This window comes from Muscardinus avellanarius, assembly GCF_963383645.1.
Source record: "Muscardinus avellanarius genome assembly, chromosome: 16".
NCBI classification, from domain to species: domain Eukaryota; kingdom Metazoa; phylum Chordata; class Mammalia; order Rodentia; family Gliridae; genus Muscardinus; species Muscardinus avellanarius.
The window spans coordinates 69,273,014-69,288,708 of record NC_137802.1 but is presented as its reverse complement, the minus strand read 5'-3'; the positions used below and the strand labels follow the sequence as shown (position 1 = coordinate 69,288,708).

Below are 15,695 nucleotides of genomic sequence, written 5' to 3'. Positions count from 1 at the left end.
AGCGTGAGAAAGGATGGTTTAACATGTTCCAGAAAGCAGCCTTCCGCGATGCCCTCTGCCTGATGCTCAAAGCTGCGTGGGATCTTATCAAATTCATATCGCTGTAGAGCAAACGATAAATTGACCCTCTTTCTCTTTTTCTAAATGAAGAAAAAAATAGATTTCACAGATTAAATGGAAAAAAAAGGATGTGTCTTAAGTGCAATTAACCATGAGAGACTTGTCAGTCGTTCAGAAGACGCGAAAGAGCCGCAGCGTGACGTCCACTTGTAACGCTGCTGATCCCCGTAGGCCGTGACTTTTGATAATTAGCAGAATTTGACTACTAAGTACTTAATTATTTTCACATTGTAATTGCTAATCACTGGCTGAAAATGTTTTTAAGCAAAAGTATTTTTTAAGCAGAGTCAAACTGTTCCAGCCTTTCCTCCTGGGAAATGACTTGCCACCCCTGCCATAGGCCTGGCTCAAAACAGGACTGGAGAAGAGGGACCGGGGAAAGAAAGAAGTAGGAATGCCGGCGTGTGCCGGGCACATCTTCTTCCCTCCTTTGGAGACGTGCGCGTCCTGTCTGACGTCAGATTAGCCTTTTCCAGAACTCCTGCAGCACAAGCCTGCCGGGACCCTTGTGTCACGGAGTGAGGATCCATCCACTTGTGGATGGTCGTTCTGGTCCTAGCTTCTTAGGAAGAACAGAGTTACCTCTACATCTGGCTTCTCGCCATTGCTGGGGCCTTCGGCAGGGTGTCTCATCCCCTCCCTCCCTCCCTCCCTCCCTCTTTCCCTCTTGAAAGAGATGCTGATGAAAGGAGGAGAAAAAAAATGACCCTCTGTTTTAGTAGAGTAAGTGTAGAGAGCTTCAATTACGGCACTGCTACAGTTTTGATGCCTTTATTTACTACGTTTCTTGGGACAATCTAGATTTTAAATGGCCTGTCTACTTTAGGGGCCGAGACGGGAAGATCACAGGCTCAAGGCAAACGTTGACGGCTTTGATGTCCTGTTTCAAGATCAAAAATAGAACCGGAGTACAGTGCAGTGGTAGAGTGCCCCTGGGTTCAGTCGCCAGTTCCAAAAGAGAAAAGAAAGCGAACAAGCAGAGGCTTGGAAATCAGTGAATACTCGACATTTAAAAAGTGAAAACGTCACTCAGGCCACTCGAACACCCAGAAGTAACACGGAAGAACCCTGTGATATAAACCACGGGTTCCAATTTTTGATTCAGAAAATAGAATCATTAGAACTCCGGCTAAGGGATCAATGGAAATTTCACAGATTGTTTCGGAATGTCCGGCTCTGTTGTCTGTCTCTAGGAGAATTCGGTTGAAATCCAATCCAACACAATCATTCTGTATTTAAAGGTTAGACGTGTACCTCTTAATGAATTTTCTTCTTAAAATCAATGTAAAATATGTCACTTTTTTTTTTTTTACCATGACATCTGTCTGATGAAAGCAGTTCTAGAACAAGTCAAGAATATGGTAAAATCAGGAGAAAAACTATTTTTGTTTTTCAGTCTGATCCCAGGGCAGCTAGTAAAGATGAGACTTAGTTCACAGCAGAAACACTGTGTTAACACAAGTCTGGTCCTCTCTGGGAGAACTAGCCGGTCATTGTCAAGACCGAAAATTAGCACCGTGTCCGTCACCCTTCCCACGGACAGTGACAGTCGCTCAGATTCTGGAAAATGAGGAAGTAAATTTAAATGACTTAATACTGAACATTATTATTAAATGTACGATTATTGCTGGGCAGGGTGGCGCACGTCTGTAATTTTAGCTCCTAGGGGCCAGAGGAGAGAGCTGAGGCAGGAAGGTTCCAAGTTCCAGGTCAGCCTGGGCAGTTTAGCAAGACCTTGTCTCTGTGTAAGTAAAAATAAAAGGGCTGGAATATAGCTCAGTGGTAAAGCACTTGCCTAGCTTATGTGAGACTTTGGGTTCAGTTTCTAGCACTGAAAAAAAATTATTATTTCAGAATTAGCGTTTACTGAATTTACAGATGAATATTTGTGGGCAATGCCTAATGGTGTCTTTGTGTCTTTTTTTTTTTTTTTTTTTTTTTTTTTTTGGCGGTACTGGGGATTGAACCCAGGGACATTCTACCTCCTAGCTGTACCCCCAGCCCTGTTTTTTTATTCTTTATTTTGAAATAAGGTCTCACTAAGTTGCAGAGGACCTAAGTAGCCGAGGCTGGCCACAAACCTGTGATCCTCCTGTCTCAACCTCCCGGGTACTAGGATTAAAAGTGTGCGGCCTGATGGTGTCTGAATGGCTAATCTGTCTGCATTTGTCTGGTTTTCAGAGATTGTATGTAGACCCTTTAGGGAGCTGCCTTTGTTTGATCCAGCACTTTTATTTAAAAACTAAATCTGACACTGATATTAATTTTTTGTTAACATTGGGGTGTTTTGTCTTGAAATTTTGCAGTGTAATCTAAGAATAAAGATGTAGCAAAGCCTCACTGGTTTGTACTGTTGAGAAAGGGCATGCCACACAAACACTGTGTCTAATTTAGGAAGAAACTTAAAATACAGGCTTACTCTGTTTAAGAAACATTAGTACAGAAAAGGACAGAGACCTGTTTAAACAAGCAGCAGCGATAAGTAGAACTAATGAGACTTTCATAATAGATAATACTGAGCCTTTTTTTTTTTTTTTTTTTTTTTGGTGGTACTGGGGTTCCTGAAAGCCCTTCTACCTCCGGGCTACACTCCCAGACCTATTTTTATATTTTTATTTGGAAACAGGGTCTCCTAAGCCAGCGCGCGCGGCTGGCTTCGAACCTGCGCGATCCTCCTGTCTCTGCCTCCCAAGCGCGGGGATTACAAGCGTGCGCCACCACGCCCGGCCCAATACTGAGCCTTTTAAAAAGATGTTTTTTCTTTTGGTACTGGGGGTGGTGTTCAATGGCCTTCTATCCCCAAGCTCCACCTCTCCACCTCTAGCCCCCCCTTTTTTTAGTTTTTATTTTTGGGGGGTCTGGGGATAGAACCCAGAGGTATTTGACCTCCGAGCTACACTCCCAGCCCAATTTTTTATTCTTTATTTCAAAACAGGGTCTCACTAAGTTGCAGAGGACCTAAGTAGCTGAGACTGTCCGCAAACGACCCTCCTGTCTCCGCCTCCCAAATGCTGGGATTACAAGCGTGTGCCACCACGCCTGGCTTAATTTTGAGTCTTAATAAAGATATTTGTTGCCAGGTGTGGTGGCACACACTTGTAATCCCAGCATTTGAGAGGCAGAGACAGGAAGATTGCACAAGTTCAAAGCCAGCCTCAGCTACTTAGGCTCTCAGCAACTTAGTGACACCCTGTTTCCAAATAAAGTATAAAATAGGTCTGGGAGTATAGTCTGGAGGTAGAAAAGCCCCTGGGTTCCACCCCCAGTACCCTTCCCCCCCCCCACAAAGATATTTGCTATTTAAAATGTACTAAGTTTACTGGGGAGGCTGAGATAGTCTATGGCATGCTCTCTCACCCTGTTGCAAAATAAGGGGCTTTTCTACCTCCGGGCTCTACTCCCAGACCTATCTTATACTTTATTTGGAAACAGGGTCTCACTAAGTTGCTGAGAGCCTCACTAAGTAGCTGAGGCTGGCTTCGAACCTGTGCGATCCTCCTGTCTCAGCCTCTCAAGTGCTGGGCTTACAAGCGTGCGCCACCACGCCCACTTGATGTTGGCCATTTTAATGAAACAATGCAGGGAAATCATCTCAGCTAGTTGACTACATACCACATTCTTGTAGGACTAGAACAAATCACACTATAAATGACTAAGGTGACTGTGTGGTACTGGGAATTAGAGGTTGGGGCATATTACATTATTTTTATGGGTCTGGGGATGGAGCCCAGAGGCATTCGACCTCTGAGGTACACCCTTACCCTATTTTTTATTCTTTATTTTGAAACAGGGCCTCACCGAGTTGAAGCTGAGGCTGTCTGGGAACCGCGATCCTCCTGTCTAGAGCCTCCCAAATGCTGGGACTACAAGGGTGTGTCATCACACCCGGCTAACGAGGTTTTGCTTTTAGCTGGCTGTACAGATTTTTTCAGTACCTATTCCTCTGATCCATGATGGTAAGCATAGAAACATATAATGAACCTTGGTTTTAGAGTTACAAACCACTTAGTTGCAAGTCCCTGGATTCTGGGTGTTTAGTTTTTTCTTAAATTGTTACTTTTCTACTACTGGAGACTGAACCCAGGGCCTCACATGTAGCTAGGTACTAAGTACTCAACTACTGAGCCTCACCCCTAGTTTTGCCTTAAATTTAAGTAGGCTATTGTCTTGAGACTATAAAGAAAATGATGCGTGATTTTAAGAATTCTAAATCAAAGTGATTTTCCTACAGTGTTACTGACTCACCGGTTTCTAGGTAGTACACGTAATCACATAATTTAGCCTGCTTCTACTGGTTGGTAGACATCTAATTTACAGTGGCTATGGATTTAACTAAATGACTTGTATCCTTTGGAGTGTGCCATGACTTTGTGGTTTAAGCGTGGTTCCTACCTACCATACGCTTAGCAGTTATCCTTACTCAACCCTGGCTTGTGTTGGAGGTGGGAGTGGGGTGGCAGTCCTGGTTGGGTAGTGATGGCCAGCCAGCAGTGTGTGGCCTGCGGGTAAGCCAAACCACTAACAGTACTTTCCTTTGTGAAACTGAATAACCCTCAATAAAACAGTAACCACCGGCAAGGAAGCGTTCTGCGTCTTTTTGTTGAGGGATGGTGTTGAGTTTCACTCTGCCTGTACAGCTTTAAGTCAGTAAACAGGAAGGCCACCATCATTTCCCTAAAGCTTTGGGTATGGGATAAATGCAAAATTATTTATGGATTTTCCCCCCAACCCCAGCCTTCCAGTATTAACCACGGTCCCCAGGCCCTCGGACCCCGCCAAGAGTCATTGCTTAGCAGGGCGCGGGACTAGGGAGAACTTTGTAGGGGTTCCCAGCCCAGACCCCGCCAGGCGCCTCCCCCGGTGGCGTCGAGGCGGCGCCTAGCAACGCGCGGAGCGGCGGAGGGCGAGCCGGGCGTGCGCGCCGCGGGGCACGCTGGGAAGTGCGCCGCCGGGCGCGTGGGACTACAGCTCCCAGGATGCCTCGCGCCGCCGCGGCGGGCTGGGGGCGACAACGGCGCCGCGGAAGCGGGAGGCCCAACCGAGCCCGGCTGGCCGAGTCAGGCCGGACCAGCGGCTCCGGCCAGGCAGGCCCCCGCCGCCGGGCCTCCGAGCGGACGGCGCGCGACCGAGACCTGGCGGGGCTGCGGGGCTGACCACAGGCTGTGCGCGGGTGGGGCCCCACTGCGCATGCGCGGGCCGGGTGGCTGGACGGAGGACGGGCTGTGGCTTGGGGCGAGGTCGCGTTCAAAAAATGCCTGGCAGGAGCCGGGCGTGGTGGCGCACGCTTGTCATCCCAGCACTCGGGAGGCTGAGGCCGGAGGATCGCGGTTCGCACACAGCCTCAGCTACTTAGTGAGGCCCTCCGCAACTCAGTGAGACCCTGTTTCAAATTAAAGAATAAAAAAATAGCGCAGGGGGTGTAGCTCGGAGGCAGAATGCCCCTGGGTTCCAGCCCCAGTACTGGAGGAAAAAAAAAAAAAAAAAAAAGCCTGGCATGGAGACCGCTGAGTAGATGCGATGAGGCGACGTTACTCTGGGGCCCTTGGCCTTTACAAACTGCCCCTAGAAAATTCCTGCAGTCAGGGAAGCTGGGGCGGGATGATAAGATTGGTGTGTTCGGACTTGCAGCTCCCCAGAGTTGCCATTGCAAAGAAATAGAAACACGAGCATCCTAAATGGCCTCAGTCCGTAACCTCAGGTAAACTTTGTATCTTAATACAGGACAGAGATGACCGCCTCTGGCTCCTTTCAAGGCCTGCGGAAGGTGGGTTTCGGTAAAGTGAAGGAGAGGGAGAGGGAGAGCTAATTCTGAGAAGAACTCAGATGTGTATGATTTGCAAGTAAAATGAAGGGGAAATTTTCTATTATCAGTGGAAATTGTGTCAAGGAGTAACCAGAGCTCACACCTGCCCTTTGTGTTGAATACTGTGTAAGAAGTAATTTTCTTTTTTTTTTTTTTTTCGGCTCAGGGGCATTTCACCTCTGAGCTCCACCCCCTTTCCTATTTTTCCTTCCTTCCTTCCTTCCTTCCTTCCTGGTCCGGGGATGGAACCCAGAAGCATTTGACCTCCAAGCTACACCCCCTGCCCAATTTTTTATTCTTTATTTTGAAACAGGGTCTCACTGAGTTGTGGAGGGCCTCACTAAGTAGCTGAGGCTGTCCTCGAACCGCGATTCTCCTGTCTCAGCCTCCCAAATGCTGGGATGACAAGCGTGCGCCACCACACCTGGCTTATTCTTTATTCTGAAACAGGGTCTCACTGAGTTGCAAAGAGCCTCACTAAATAGCTGAGGCTGTCTGCGAACAGGATCCTTCCGTCTCAGCCTCCCAAGCGCTGGGATTACAAGCGTGCGGTACCACGCCCGGCTAGAAGTAATCTTGAAGCTGGACATGGTGGTGCACATTTATAATCCCAGTACTTGGGAAAGCTGAGAGTGGAAGATCATAATTCGGGCCCAGCATCAGCAATTCAAAATAAAGAAATATACTGGGGGTGGCGCACTCTTGTATCCCAGGATTTGGGAAGTTGAGATGGAAAGGTTGCAGGCTCATGGCCAGTCTGGACAATTTAGTGAGTTTTGCCATGTGCAACTTAGACTCTTGTTTCAAATAGAAAATAAAAATAGGTTATCTAGGTGTGATGGGGCACACTTGTAATCCCAGTACTTGGGAGGCTGAGACAGGAGGATCACAGGTTCAGAGACAGCCTCATCAAGGAGTGTGACTCTCCTTGAGCCTAGCAAGACTCTGTTTCAAAAATAAAAATAAAGCTGGGCGTGGTGGCACACACTTGTAATTCCAGCATTTGGGAGGCTGAGATGGGAGTATCACTTTTTGAGGACAGCCTCAGGTACTACTTCGTGAGGCCCTTTGCAACTCAGTGAGACCCTGATTCAAAATAAAGAAAGAAAGAAAAATAGGGCTGGGGGTGGAGCTCAGAGGTAGAATGCCCCTGGATTCCATCCCCAATACCGCAAACACACACACCACTGGGAGAGTAGCTCAGAGGTAGAATGCCCCGGATTCCATCCCCAATATCACACACACACACAGTATCCTGAGTGTTGCCTGGGAAGGGGTTTTGTGCACTGTGCCAGACACCCACCTTTCTAAATGGGTCCCTTCCACTTCCTGGGCAAGGGAAGTCCTCCGGAGCCTCAGAAAGCCCACTATGATGCAGATTGCTTTGCTTTTCGTCTGAATCCCTGCCCCACGCCGCCTGGGGAACTTTTACTTTTTGGAAATGGGTTTTAATCTCTTCAAGGGGTGAAGTGAGAGAAGCCTGGATAATCCTTGGAGTCCAGCATTGTTAAAACAATGCCATTTTCAAGCAACGCTTTAATTTCCTTCCTTAGGGAGGAGGAACCTGATGTGGGCAGAATTCCAATGAGCTCGAGAGTGCTATGAAGGCGCCGCAGGCAGCCCCCAGAGCCCTGCGATGGTAAGCAGACGTAGGCAGCCGCCTGGGAACCTGAACCCCCACCCCACCCCAGACAGCTTGGCTGTGTGGAATGCTCCGCAGGCTGGGCGGCCAGGACCTGGATGTCACATTACATCCTGTGTGGGAGGGATTGTGGTGTCTGGAAATGAGGGAAGAGACCTCTGTCCACCTGTTAGCCCACTGCTGGGAGTGGGCTATGGCTGATTAAACCCATTCGCAGAAACTAATAGAAAGGACTGCTGTCTCTAAATGCCCTCGGTGCGCCTTTCTCTGGTCACCTATCCAAGGCAAAATGCAGAGCCGGGCGTGGTGGCGCACGCTTGTAATCCCAGCATTCGGGAGGCTGAGACCTGGAGGATCACGGTTCGCGGACAGCCTCAGCTACTTAGTGAGGCCCTCTGCAACTCAGTGAGACCCGGTTTCAAAATAAAGAATAAAAAATAGGGCAGGGGGTATAGCTCGGAGGTCAAATGCCCCTGGGTTCCATCCCCAGACCCGCAAAAAAAAAAAAAAAATGCAGGGTGCAGCTCGGTGGTCTGGAGCTTGCCCACCTTGCACAGTGCTCTGAATCTGATCCCTCTCCAACACTGGGGGGAAAGCGAAATGATACATTCTCAGTTTCTGGTTTCAGTATGTGCTCACCATTTGATTTTGTTGATATGATTTGTTTTTCCAATTTTTTTAGGCACCAAAAACCAAGAAAGGATTGAAAGGTGAGTGGTGATGTGGAACATTACACTTAAGCCAAACATATAGCCTTTTCCCTTGATCCCCAAGTCATTTAGACATGTCTGTGTTGAAATATTCTTTTGTAGCCGGACATGGTGGCGCACGCTTGTAAGCCCAGCTTTGGGAGGCTGAGACGGGAGGATTGTGGTTCGCGGATAGCCTCAGCTACTTAATGAGGCCCTCCGCAACTTAGTGAGACCGTTTCAAAAAGAACAAAGAATAAAAATAGGGCTGGGGTGTAGCTCAGAAGTAGAATGCCCCTGGGTTCCATCCACACAAAATTCATGTGTGTGTGTGTGTGTGTGTGTGTGTGTGTGTGTTACTAGGGATGGAGCCCAGGGGCTTTCTACCTCTGGGGTACACCCGCAGACCTAAAATAAATATATATATGTATATATATATTTTTTTTTTTTTTTTTAATTTTTTTGCAGTACTGGGGATGGAACCCAGGGGCATTCTACCTCTCAGCTAGACCCCTCTATTTTTTATTCTTTATATTTGAAGCAAGGTCTCACTGAGTTGCAAGGGACCTCACTAAATAACTTAGGCTGTCCGTGAACCGCGATCCCCCCCCATCTCAGCCTCCCAAATGCTGGGATTGATTATAAGCATACACCACCACGCCCAGGTCTATTTTCTATTTTATTTGGAAACAGGGTCTCACTGAGTTGCCGAGAGCCTCACTAAGTAGCTGAGGCTATGTGATCCTCCTGCTCAGCCTCCCAAGCACTGGGATTACAAGCGTGCGCCACCATGCCTGGCTGTCATTCTTTTTTATTGAGGAGCAGATACTGGAGACTGAACTCAGGGCATTCTACCTTCAAGCTGGGTTCAATCCCTAGTACCACATAAAAGAAAAGAAAAGAAAAATAGGACTGGGAAGGCTCAATCCACAGTACCACACACAAACAAGAAAACACTGTGTAGCCAGTGAAGGCACAGCTAAGCCTGAGACCCAGCACAGAGGCCTGTGTGGTCCTGGGCAGCTCAAGACGTGAGGTCTGTGAGCATCGCTCTTCCTCCTGAAGTTACGATGGTCCTTTCTCTTCCAGGCTCCATTGATGATGTCCTCGGTAACCTCCTGGGGGATGAGAGTAAGTGCTCCTCCAGAATCTCCTGGTGTAGGCCTCTTCTTTGTCTTTTTTTTTAAATTGAGATTTAATTTTTGCCATGAAATTCACTCTTTCAAAGAAGTATAAACTCAATGGCATTTAAAATACTTGAATACCCTCACCACTACCTAACTCCAGGTTATTTTGACCACCCATAAACTCCGTGCCCATTAGCAGTCAGTCCCCACACTCCCTTTCCCGTGTTAGACGGCCAGTCGTTTCCTCTCTGTCCATGGCTTTGCCTGTTCTGGATATTTGATAGCAGTCTGGCCTTGGCTTGACTTCCTTCAGTTAACATGCTGTTGTCAGTGTTCATCGACACTGCAGCGTGTACCAGGATTTCCTTTCTCTTCGTCCTTTTGCCATGCTGGGGATGGAGCATGTGCCAGCCTCGAGCATCCCAGGCAGGCCCTCTGCCTCTGCGCTCCATCCCAGTCCTCTGTGCTTAACTGTTTGAGAAACCATCAAATTGTTTACCATAGCAGTTGGACCATTTACATTCCCACCAGCAATGTAGGAGGGTTCTAGTTTCTCACACCTTTGCCAATACTTGTTTTCAGTTTTTTTTATTATGTTGTCCTTGTGAGTGTAAAGTGCGTATCTCATTGTGGAATTTATTTATTTTTTTGTGTGTGGGTCTGAGGATGGAACCCAGCGGCATTCGATCTCCAAGCCATACCCCCTGTGTTGTTTTTTTTTTTTTTTTTTTTTTTTTTTTTTTTTTTGGTGGTACTGGGGTTTCTGGAAGCCCTTCTACCTCTGGGCCACACTCCCAGACCTATTTTTGAAACAGGGTCTCTTAAACCAGCGCGGCTGGCTATGAACCTGCACGATCCTCCTGTCTCCGCCTCCCAAGCGTGGGGATTACAAGCGTGCGCCACCACGCCCGGCTACTATTCTTTATTTTGAAACAGGGCCTCACTAAGTTGCGGAGGGCCTCACTAAGTAGCTAAGGCTGTCCGTGAACCGCAGTCCTCCAGTCTCAGCCTTTCGAATGCTGGGATTCCAAGCGTGCGCCACACGCCCAGCTCTCTTTGTGGCTTTGACTTGCATTTACCTAATGACTAATGATGTCCAGCATAATCTCTCAGATGTTTATTGACTGTATTTCTTCTTTGGAGAAATGTCTGTTCAGATCCTTTGTTCATTTTTAATTTTTTTTAAAATTTTTTTGTGGTACTGAGGATGGGACCTAGGTGCATTCTACCTCTGAGCTACACCCCCAGACCTATTTTTTATTCTTTATTTTGAAACAGTGTCTCACTGAGTTACAGAGGGCCTCACTAAGTAGCTGAGGCTGTCCGCGAACCGCCATCCTCCTGTCTCAGCCTCCTGAGTGCTGGGATTACAAGTGTGTGCCACCACGCCTGGCTCTTTGCTCATTTTTAGTTGGGCTCTTTGGCTTTTTACTGTTGTTTATGAGTTGTAACAGCTCCTGATATATCTGGACACCAGCCCCTTACCCTTTCTGTCCATATTGCTGTACCGAGGAGCAAAGCTTCCGTGCCATGCACAGCTCACCAGAGACATAAAGCTTTTCTTTTTTCTCTTATTCCAGCAACACTCCCTGAAAAGCCTCTTGAACCATCTTCACAGGTCCGAGGCGCCGCCGGTACACCTCAGGGGTGCCCTTCTTCAAAGGCTAAAGCAAGGTGAGCACGGGCGCCATTTCAGCCCAGCGCTCTGCCCTTTGGCCCAGCTTCCCGTGTGCTGTGCACCCACCAGCCACTAGGATTGCTGCCCCTTCCCTCAGCGTCCTGTAATTGAAGGGATCTGGGGGCTCAGAAAGAAAACTGACCTGAGCCAGGCATGGTGGCGCACGCTTGTTCCCAGCATTCAGCAGGCTGCCACCAGAGGATCGTGGTTCACGGACAGCCTCAGCTACTTAGTGAGGCCCTCCGCAACTTAGTGAGACCCTGTTTAAAAATGAAGAATAAAAAATAGGGCAGGGGATATAGCTCAGAGGTCGATTGCTCCTGGGTTCCACCCCCACGCCCACAAAAAAATAAATAAATAAATAAAACTCGTTTTTATGCTGGGCGTGGTGGCGCATGCTTGTAATAGCATTTGGGAGGCTGAGACAAGAGGATCACAGTTTGTGGATAGCTTCAGCTAATACTTAGTGAGGCCCTTTGCAACTCAGTGAGACCCTGTTTCCAAATAAAGAATAAAAATAGAGCTGGGGTGTAGCTTGGAGGTAGAATGCCCCTGGGCTCTATCCCCAGTACTGCAAAAAACAAAAACTGACACAAATTATATGTGTGTGATACTGGGGATTGAACCCAGGGACCTTCTACCTCTGAGATATACCCCTAGTCCTTTTTATTTTTTGTTTGAAATAGTCTCACTAGGTTGCTGAGAGTCTCAGTAAGTTACTGAGGCTGTCTACCAACCTGTGATCCTTCTCTCTCAGCCTCCCAAGTACTAGGATTACTGGTGTGTACCACCATCCCTGGATTTAAAATTTTTTACTTTGAGCCAGGCGTGGTGGCGCACGCTTGTAATCTCAGCATTCAGGAGGCTGGGACCAGAGGATCGCGGTTCGTGGACAGCCTCAGCTACTTAGTGAGGCCCTCCGCAACTCAGTGAGACCCGGTTTCAAAATAAAGAATAAAAAATAGGGCAGGGGGTGTAGCTCGGAGGTCAAATGCCCCTGGGTTCCATCCCCAGACCCACAAAAAAAAAAAAAAAAAAAAAAAAAAAAAATTTTTTTTTTTACTTGGTTTTATTTGCTTGTTTGTTTTGTGGTACTGAGGATTGAACCCAGGGACATTCTACTTTTGAAACAGGGTGTCCCGGTCATGGTGGTACACGCTTGCAAGCCCAGGTCTTGTGAGGCTGAGACAGGAGGATCACAGTTTCACAGCCAGCCTCAGCTACTTAATAAGGGCCTTTGCAACTTCGTGAAACTCTGTTTCAAAATAAAAAAATAAAATAGGGCTGGGGGTATAGCTGGTTCAATCTTTAGTACAAAAACAGAGTCTAAGAACCTTGGGCTTCAAACCATAATCCTCCTGTCTCAGCCCCCCAAGTACTGGGATTACAAGCATGCGCCACCATGCCCGGCTAACAGTTTGTTTTTATTTTTTTAAGAAAGTATTACTACTATTCTTTTTTTTTTTTTTTTTTTTTTTTTTTTTGTGGTACTGGGGGTGGAACCCAGAGGCTTTTCTACCTCTGAGCTATACTTCCAGACCTATTTTATATTTTATTTGGAAACAGTTCTCACTAAATTGCTGACAGCCTCACTAAGTAGTTGAGGCAGACTTTGAACCTGTGTGATCCTCCTTTCTGAGCCTCCCAAGCGCAGGAATTATTAGTGTGCGCCACCATGCCCAGTGCGGCAGACTGGCTCAGTCAGGAATAATAAATCCAGCACTAAATATGGCCACTGAGTCTGCTTGAGACCGATTTTCTCAGAAAGGTGTGCAAAGGCTTCGGGTGCAGTTCTGCAGCCACTTATCTTCAGCAATTCTTTCCCTTTTATAAAATAAACTCCTTTAAGTTCCTATTCACGGTGCTAAAGGTGGAGATTCCTCTCCAGGAAAGAATCTGACATGGAGAAAAGCCTCTAGTGCAATTGACACTTTATTACAAGAACCCAGAAAATTTATATCCTTCACCAGTGAGATTAATAGTAAAAAAAAAAAAAAAAAAAAGTGTAATCACCACAAATCAATAGTGAAGGACATGTAAACAAAGTAAAAAAAACTAGTCTGGGCATTTCAAGATTAGCTCCGATTAGCTCAGGATCCTGTGACCAAATCCAGCCCCCTGCCCTTGCAGACAGGCGGCTCCAAAGGGCAAATTCCAGAAGACACAGGCACGCCCAGGGCTTGGAGAAGACGGCCTCTCATGGAATCTCCTTTAACTCTTTTCGGAACTTTCCGTTCCTAGGGCTTAGTCCATATGGCAGGCATGGGGAGATATGGCGATCCAAGGGGCTGCGATGGAGGTCTCCCAGGTTTTGTCCGCATTGCCATCTAAAGTCTGAAAGCTTAAACAAGCTCACAACACAGTTGAGCAGATAAACACCAAAAAGTAACATGAAGTTTTTAGATTTAGTTGTCAGATGTACTTCTGTAGCTGCTGAGCACTTTTCCTCAAACGATAGGCTTATTAGAAGCCTATTCCTCTTTTAATAATCCATTTTTCTATCACAAACCCTCTGCAACTTCCTTTTCTTTTCTGATTACCCTGATTCTCTTTCCCATTTGGGACAATCTTAGGATAAGCTCTTCTTCATACAAAAATGCTTTCTTATTCTCACCATATTTCCTTTCTTTCACACTTACACATTTATTATATCTGTCCTTTGTTCTGACATATTAATTTCTTAGCCACGTGGCACCTCCCTATTTCGGGCAGCGCTCATACTGGGTGTAAAGGTCAAGAATCTTCCTGGCCTTCGGCTCTATTGTATTGGGCAGTATTGGCTGCTCATCAGCTAGGCTGCTTTGATGTCACACACAAAGTTTATCTTCTCTGTATCTAGGCTGGATCACAAGGAGAGGGGGTAAACAGAGGTACCGGTTGCCTCCGTTACAAGTTCTTAGGGCTAATGGTTTCAGCTGACTCTTAAGGCTTTTACTGTAAGTTAGATTAGAATGAAGGTCAGAGATAGAGGGGAAATCTGCATTTGTAATTACTGTGACTGGAATGCTCCCACAGCATCTGAATTCTTTTTTTTTTTTTTTTTTTTTGGTGGTACTGGGGTTCCTGGAAGCCCTCCTTCCTCCGGGCTACACTCCCAGACCTATTTTATATTTTTGAAACAGGGTCTCTTACGCCAGCACGGCTGGCTTCGAACCTGCGCGATCCTCCTGTCTCCGCCTCCCAAGCGCGGGGATTACAAGCGTGCACCACCACGCCCGGCCACAGCATCTGAATTCTAAGTAGATTTTATTACCATTTGAGCAAAGCCGAGGGCATTTAGAGGCTTAGACAAATTACTAGAAAATTCATTTTCCACAGACTCAGTTTCTCTCAAAGTCCTGATCTTACATCACCGGAGCAATTCGTGTGGAAAGTTTAAAGAATCATTACCCAAAGAATAATAGTTATGAAAGAATAAGAGTGGGGGAGTACTTTGGCCAGAGACAACACTTCCCCTCGGGGCTCTGCTTACTTTAAGCTTTAGCCAGTTTCCTGCGTGGGAAATCTTTCATGCAGATGCCGAGGAAAAGGAAGCCCCAGCTCCTTTTTTTTTTTTTTTTTGTGGGTCTGGGGATGGAACCCAGGAGCATTTGACCTCCGAGCTATACCCCCTGCCCTAGTTTTTTTTTTTATTATTCTTTAATTTGAAACTGGGTCTCACTAAGTTGTGGAGGGCCTCACTAAGTAGCTGAGGCTGTCCGCAAACCACTATCCTCCGGTCTCAGCCTCCCGAATGCTGGGATTAAAAGCGTGCGCCACCACGCCCGGCTTCTTTTTTTCTTTCTTCTTTTTTTTTTTTTTTTTTTTTTGGTGGTACTGGGGGTGGAACCCAGAGGTTTTCTACTTCCAGGCTATACTCCTAGACCTATTTTATATTTTATTTGGAAACAGGGTCTCACTAAGTTGCTGAGAGCCTCACTAAGTAGCTGAGGCTGGCTTTGAACCTGTGCGATCCTCCTGTCTCAGCCTCCCAAGGGCGGGGGATGATTAGTGTGCGCCACCACGCCCGGCTTCTTTTTTTTCTTTTAAGTTGTGCTAGGATTGAACTCAGGGCTTCACACATACTGAACGCGTGCTCTATCACGGAGCTGCACTCCCAGCCCCCACTCCTGGTTTCCGCGCCGTCCAGCGCCCTGGCGTAGGGTTGGTGCTGATTTCTCCCCCTTGCAGGTCCCTCCTGGGAGACTTCGTTGACAGCCCGGCAGAAGCTGATGTGGAGGTAAGCCGGGCCCATTCCCTAATCCTTGGCCTCTTTAGTTTTCCCCAGGAAGTGAGATTAGGGTGGTGGCCACAGGGCTGCTCACAGAAGGCTTTAGATATTCCTGCAAAGCCAGTTTGGTTTTTTTTCTTAGACTTTTTTATTTTTTATTTTTTTTTTGGGTGGTTCCTGGAAGCCCTTCTACCTCCAGGCTACGCTCCCAGACCTATTTTTACATTTTTTTTAAATTTGGAAACAGGGTCTCCTAAGCTAGTACGCACAGCTGGCTTCGAACCTGCACGATCCTCCTGTCTCTGCCTCCCAAGTGCGGGGATTACAAGCGTGCGCCACCACGCCCGGCTAGACTTTTAATTAATTTTTTACTGGTGCATTTTCATTGTTTTTGATGAGACGCAGGGACACATTCATATGTGCACG

The 15,695-nt window shown here is 47.0% G+C and overlaps 1 protein-coding gene across 1 annotated transcript in view; it reads left to right on the top strand.

Annotated features, from left to right (window-relative positions):
• Positions 1–5,848: 5,848 nt before the first annotated feature.
• FBF1 (Fas binding factor 1) overlaps positions 5,849–15,695 on the top strand; it is a gene marked incomplete at both ends in the record, with an annotated part of 31,307 nt that continues 21,460 nt past the window's right edge. Inside the window, 5 exons of the mRNA XM_080714135.1 lie at positions 5,849–5,884; positions 8,248–8,275; positions 9,344–9,385; positions 10,962–11,055; positions 15,230–15,278. Coding sequence (XP_080570261.1) covers positions 5,849–5,884; positions 8,248–8,275; positions 9,344–9,385; positions 10,962–11,055; positions 15,230–15,278 — 249 coding nt within the window. The remainder of the gene's footprint in view (positions 5,885–8,247; positions 8,276–9,343; positions 9,386–10,961; positions 11,056–15,229; positions 15,279–15,695) is intronic.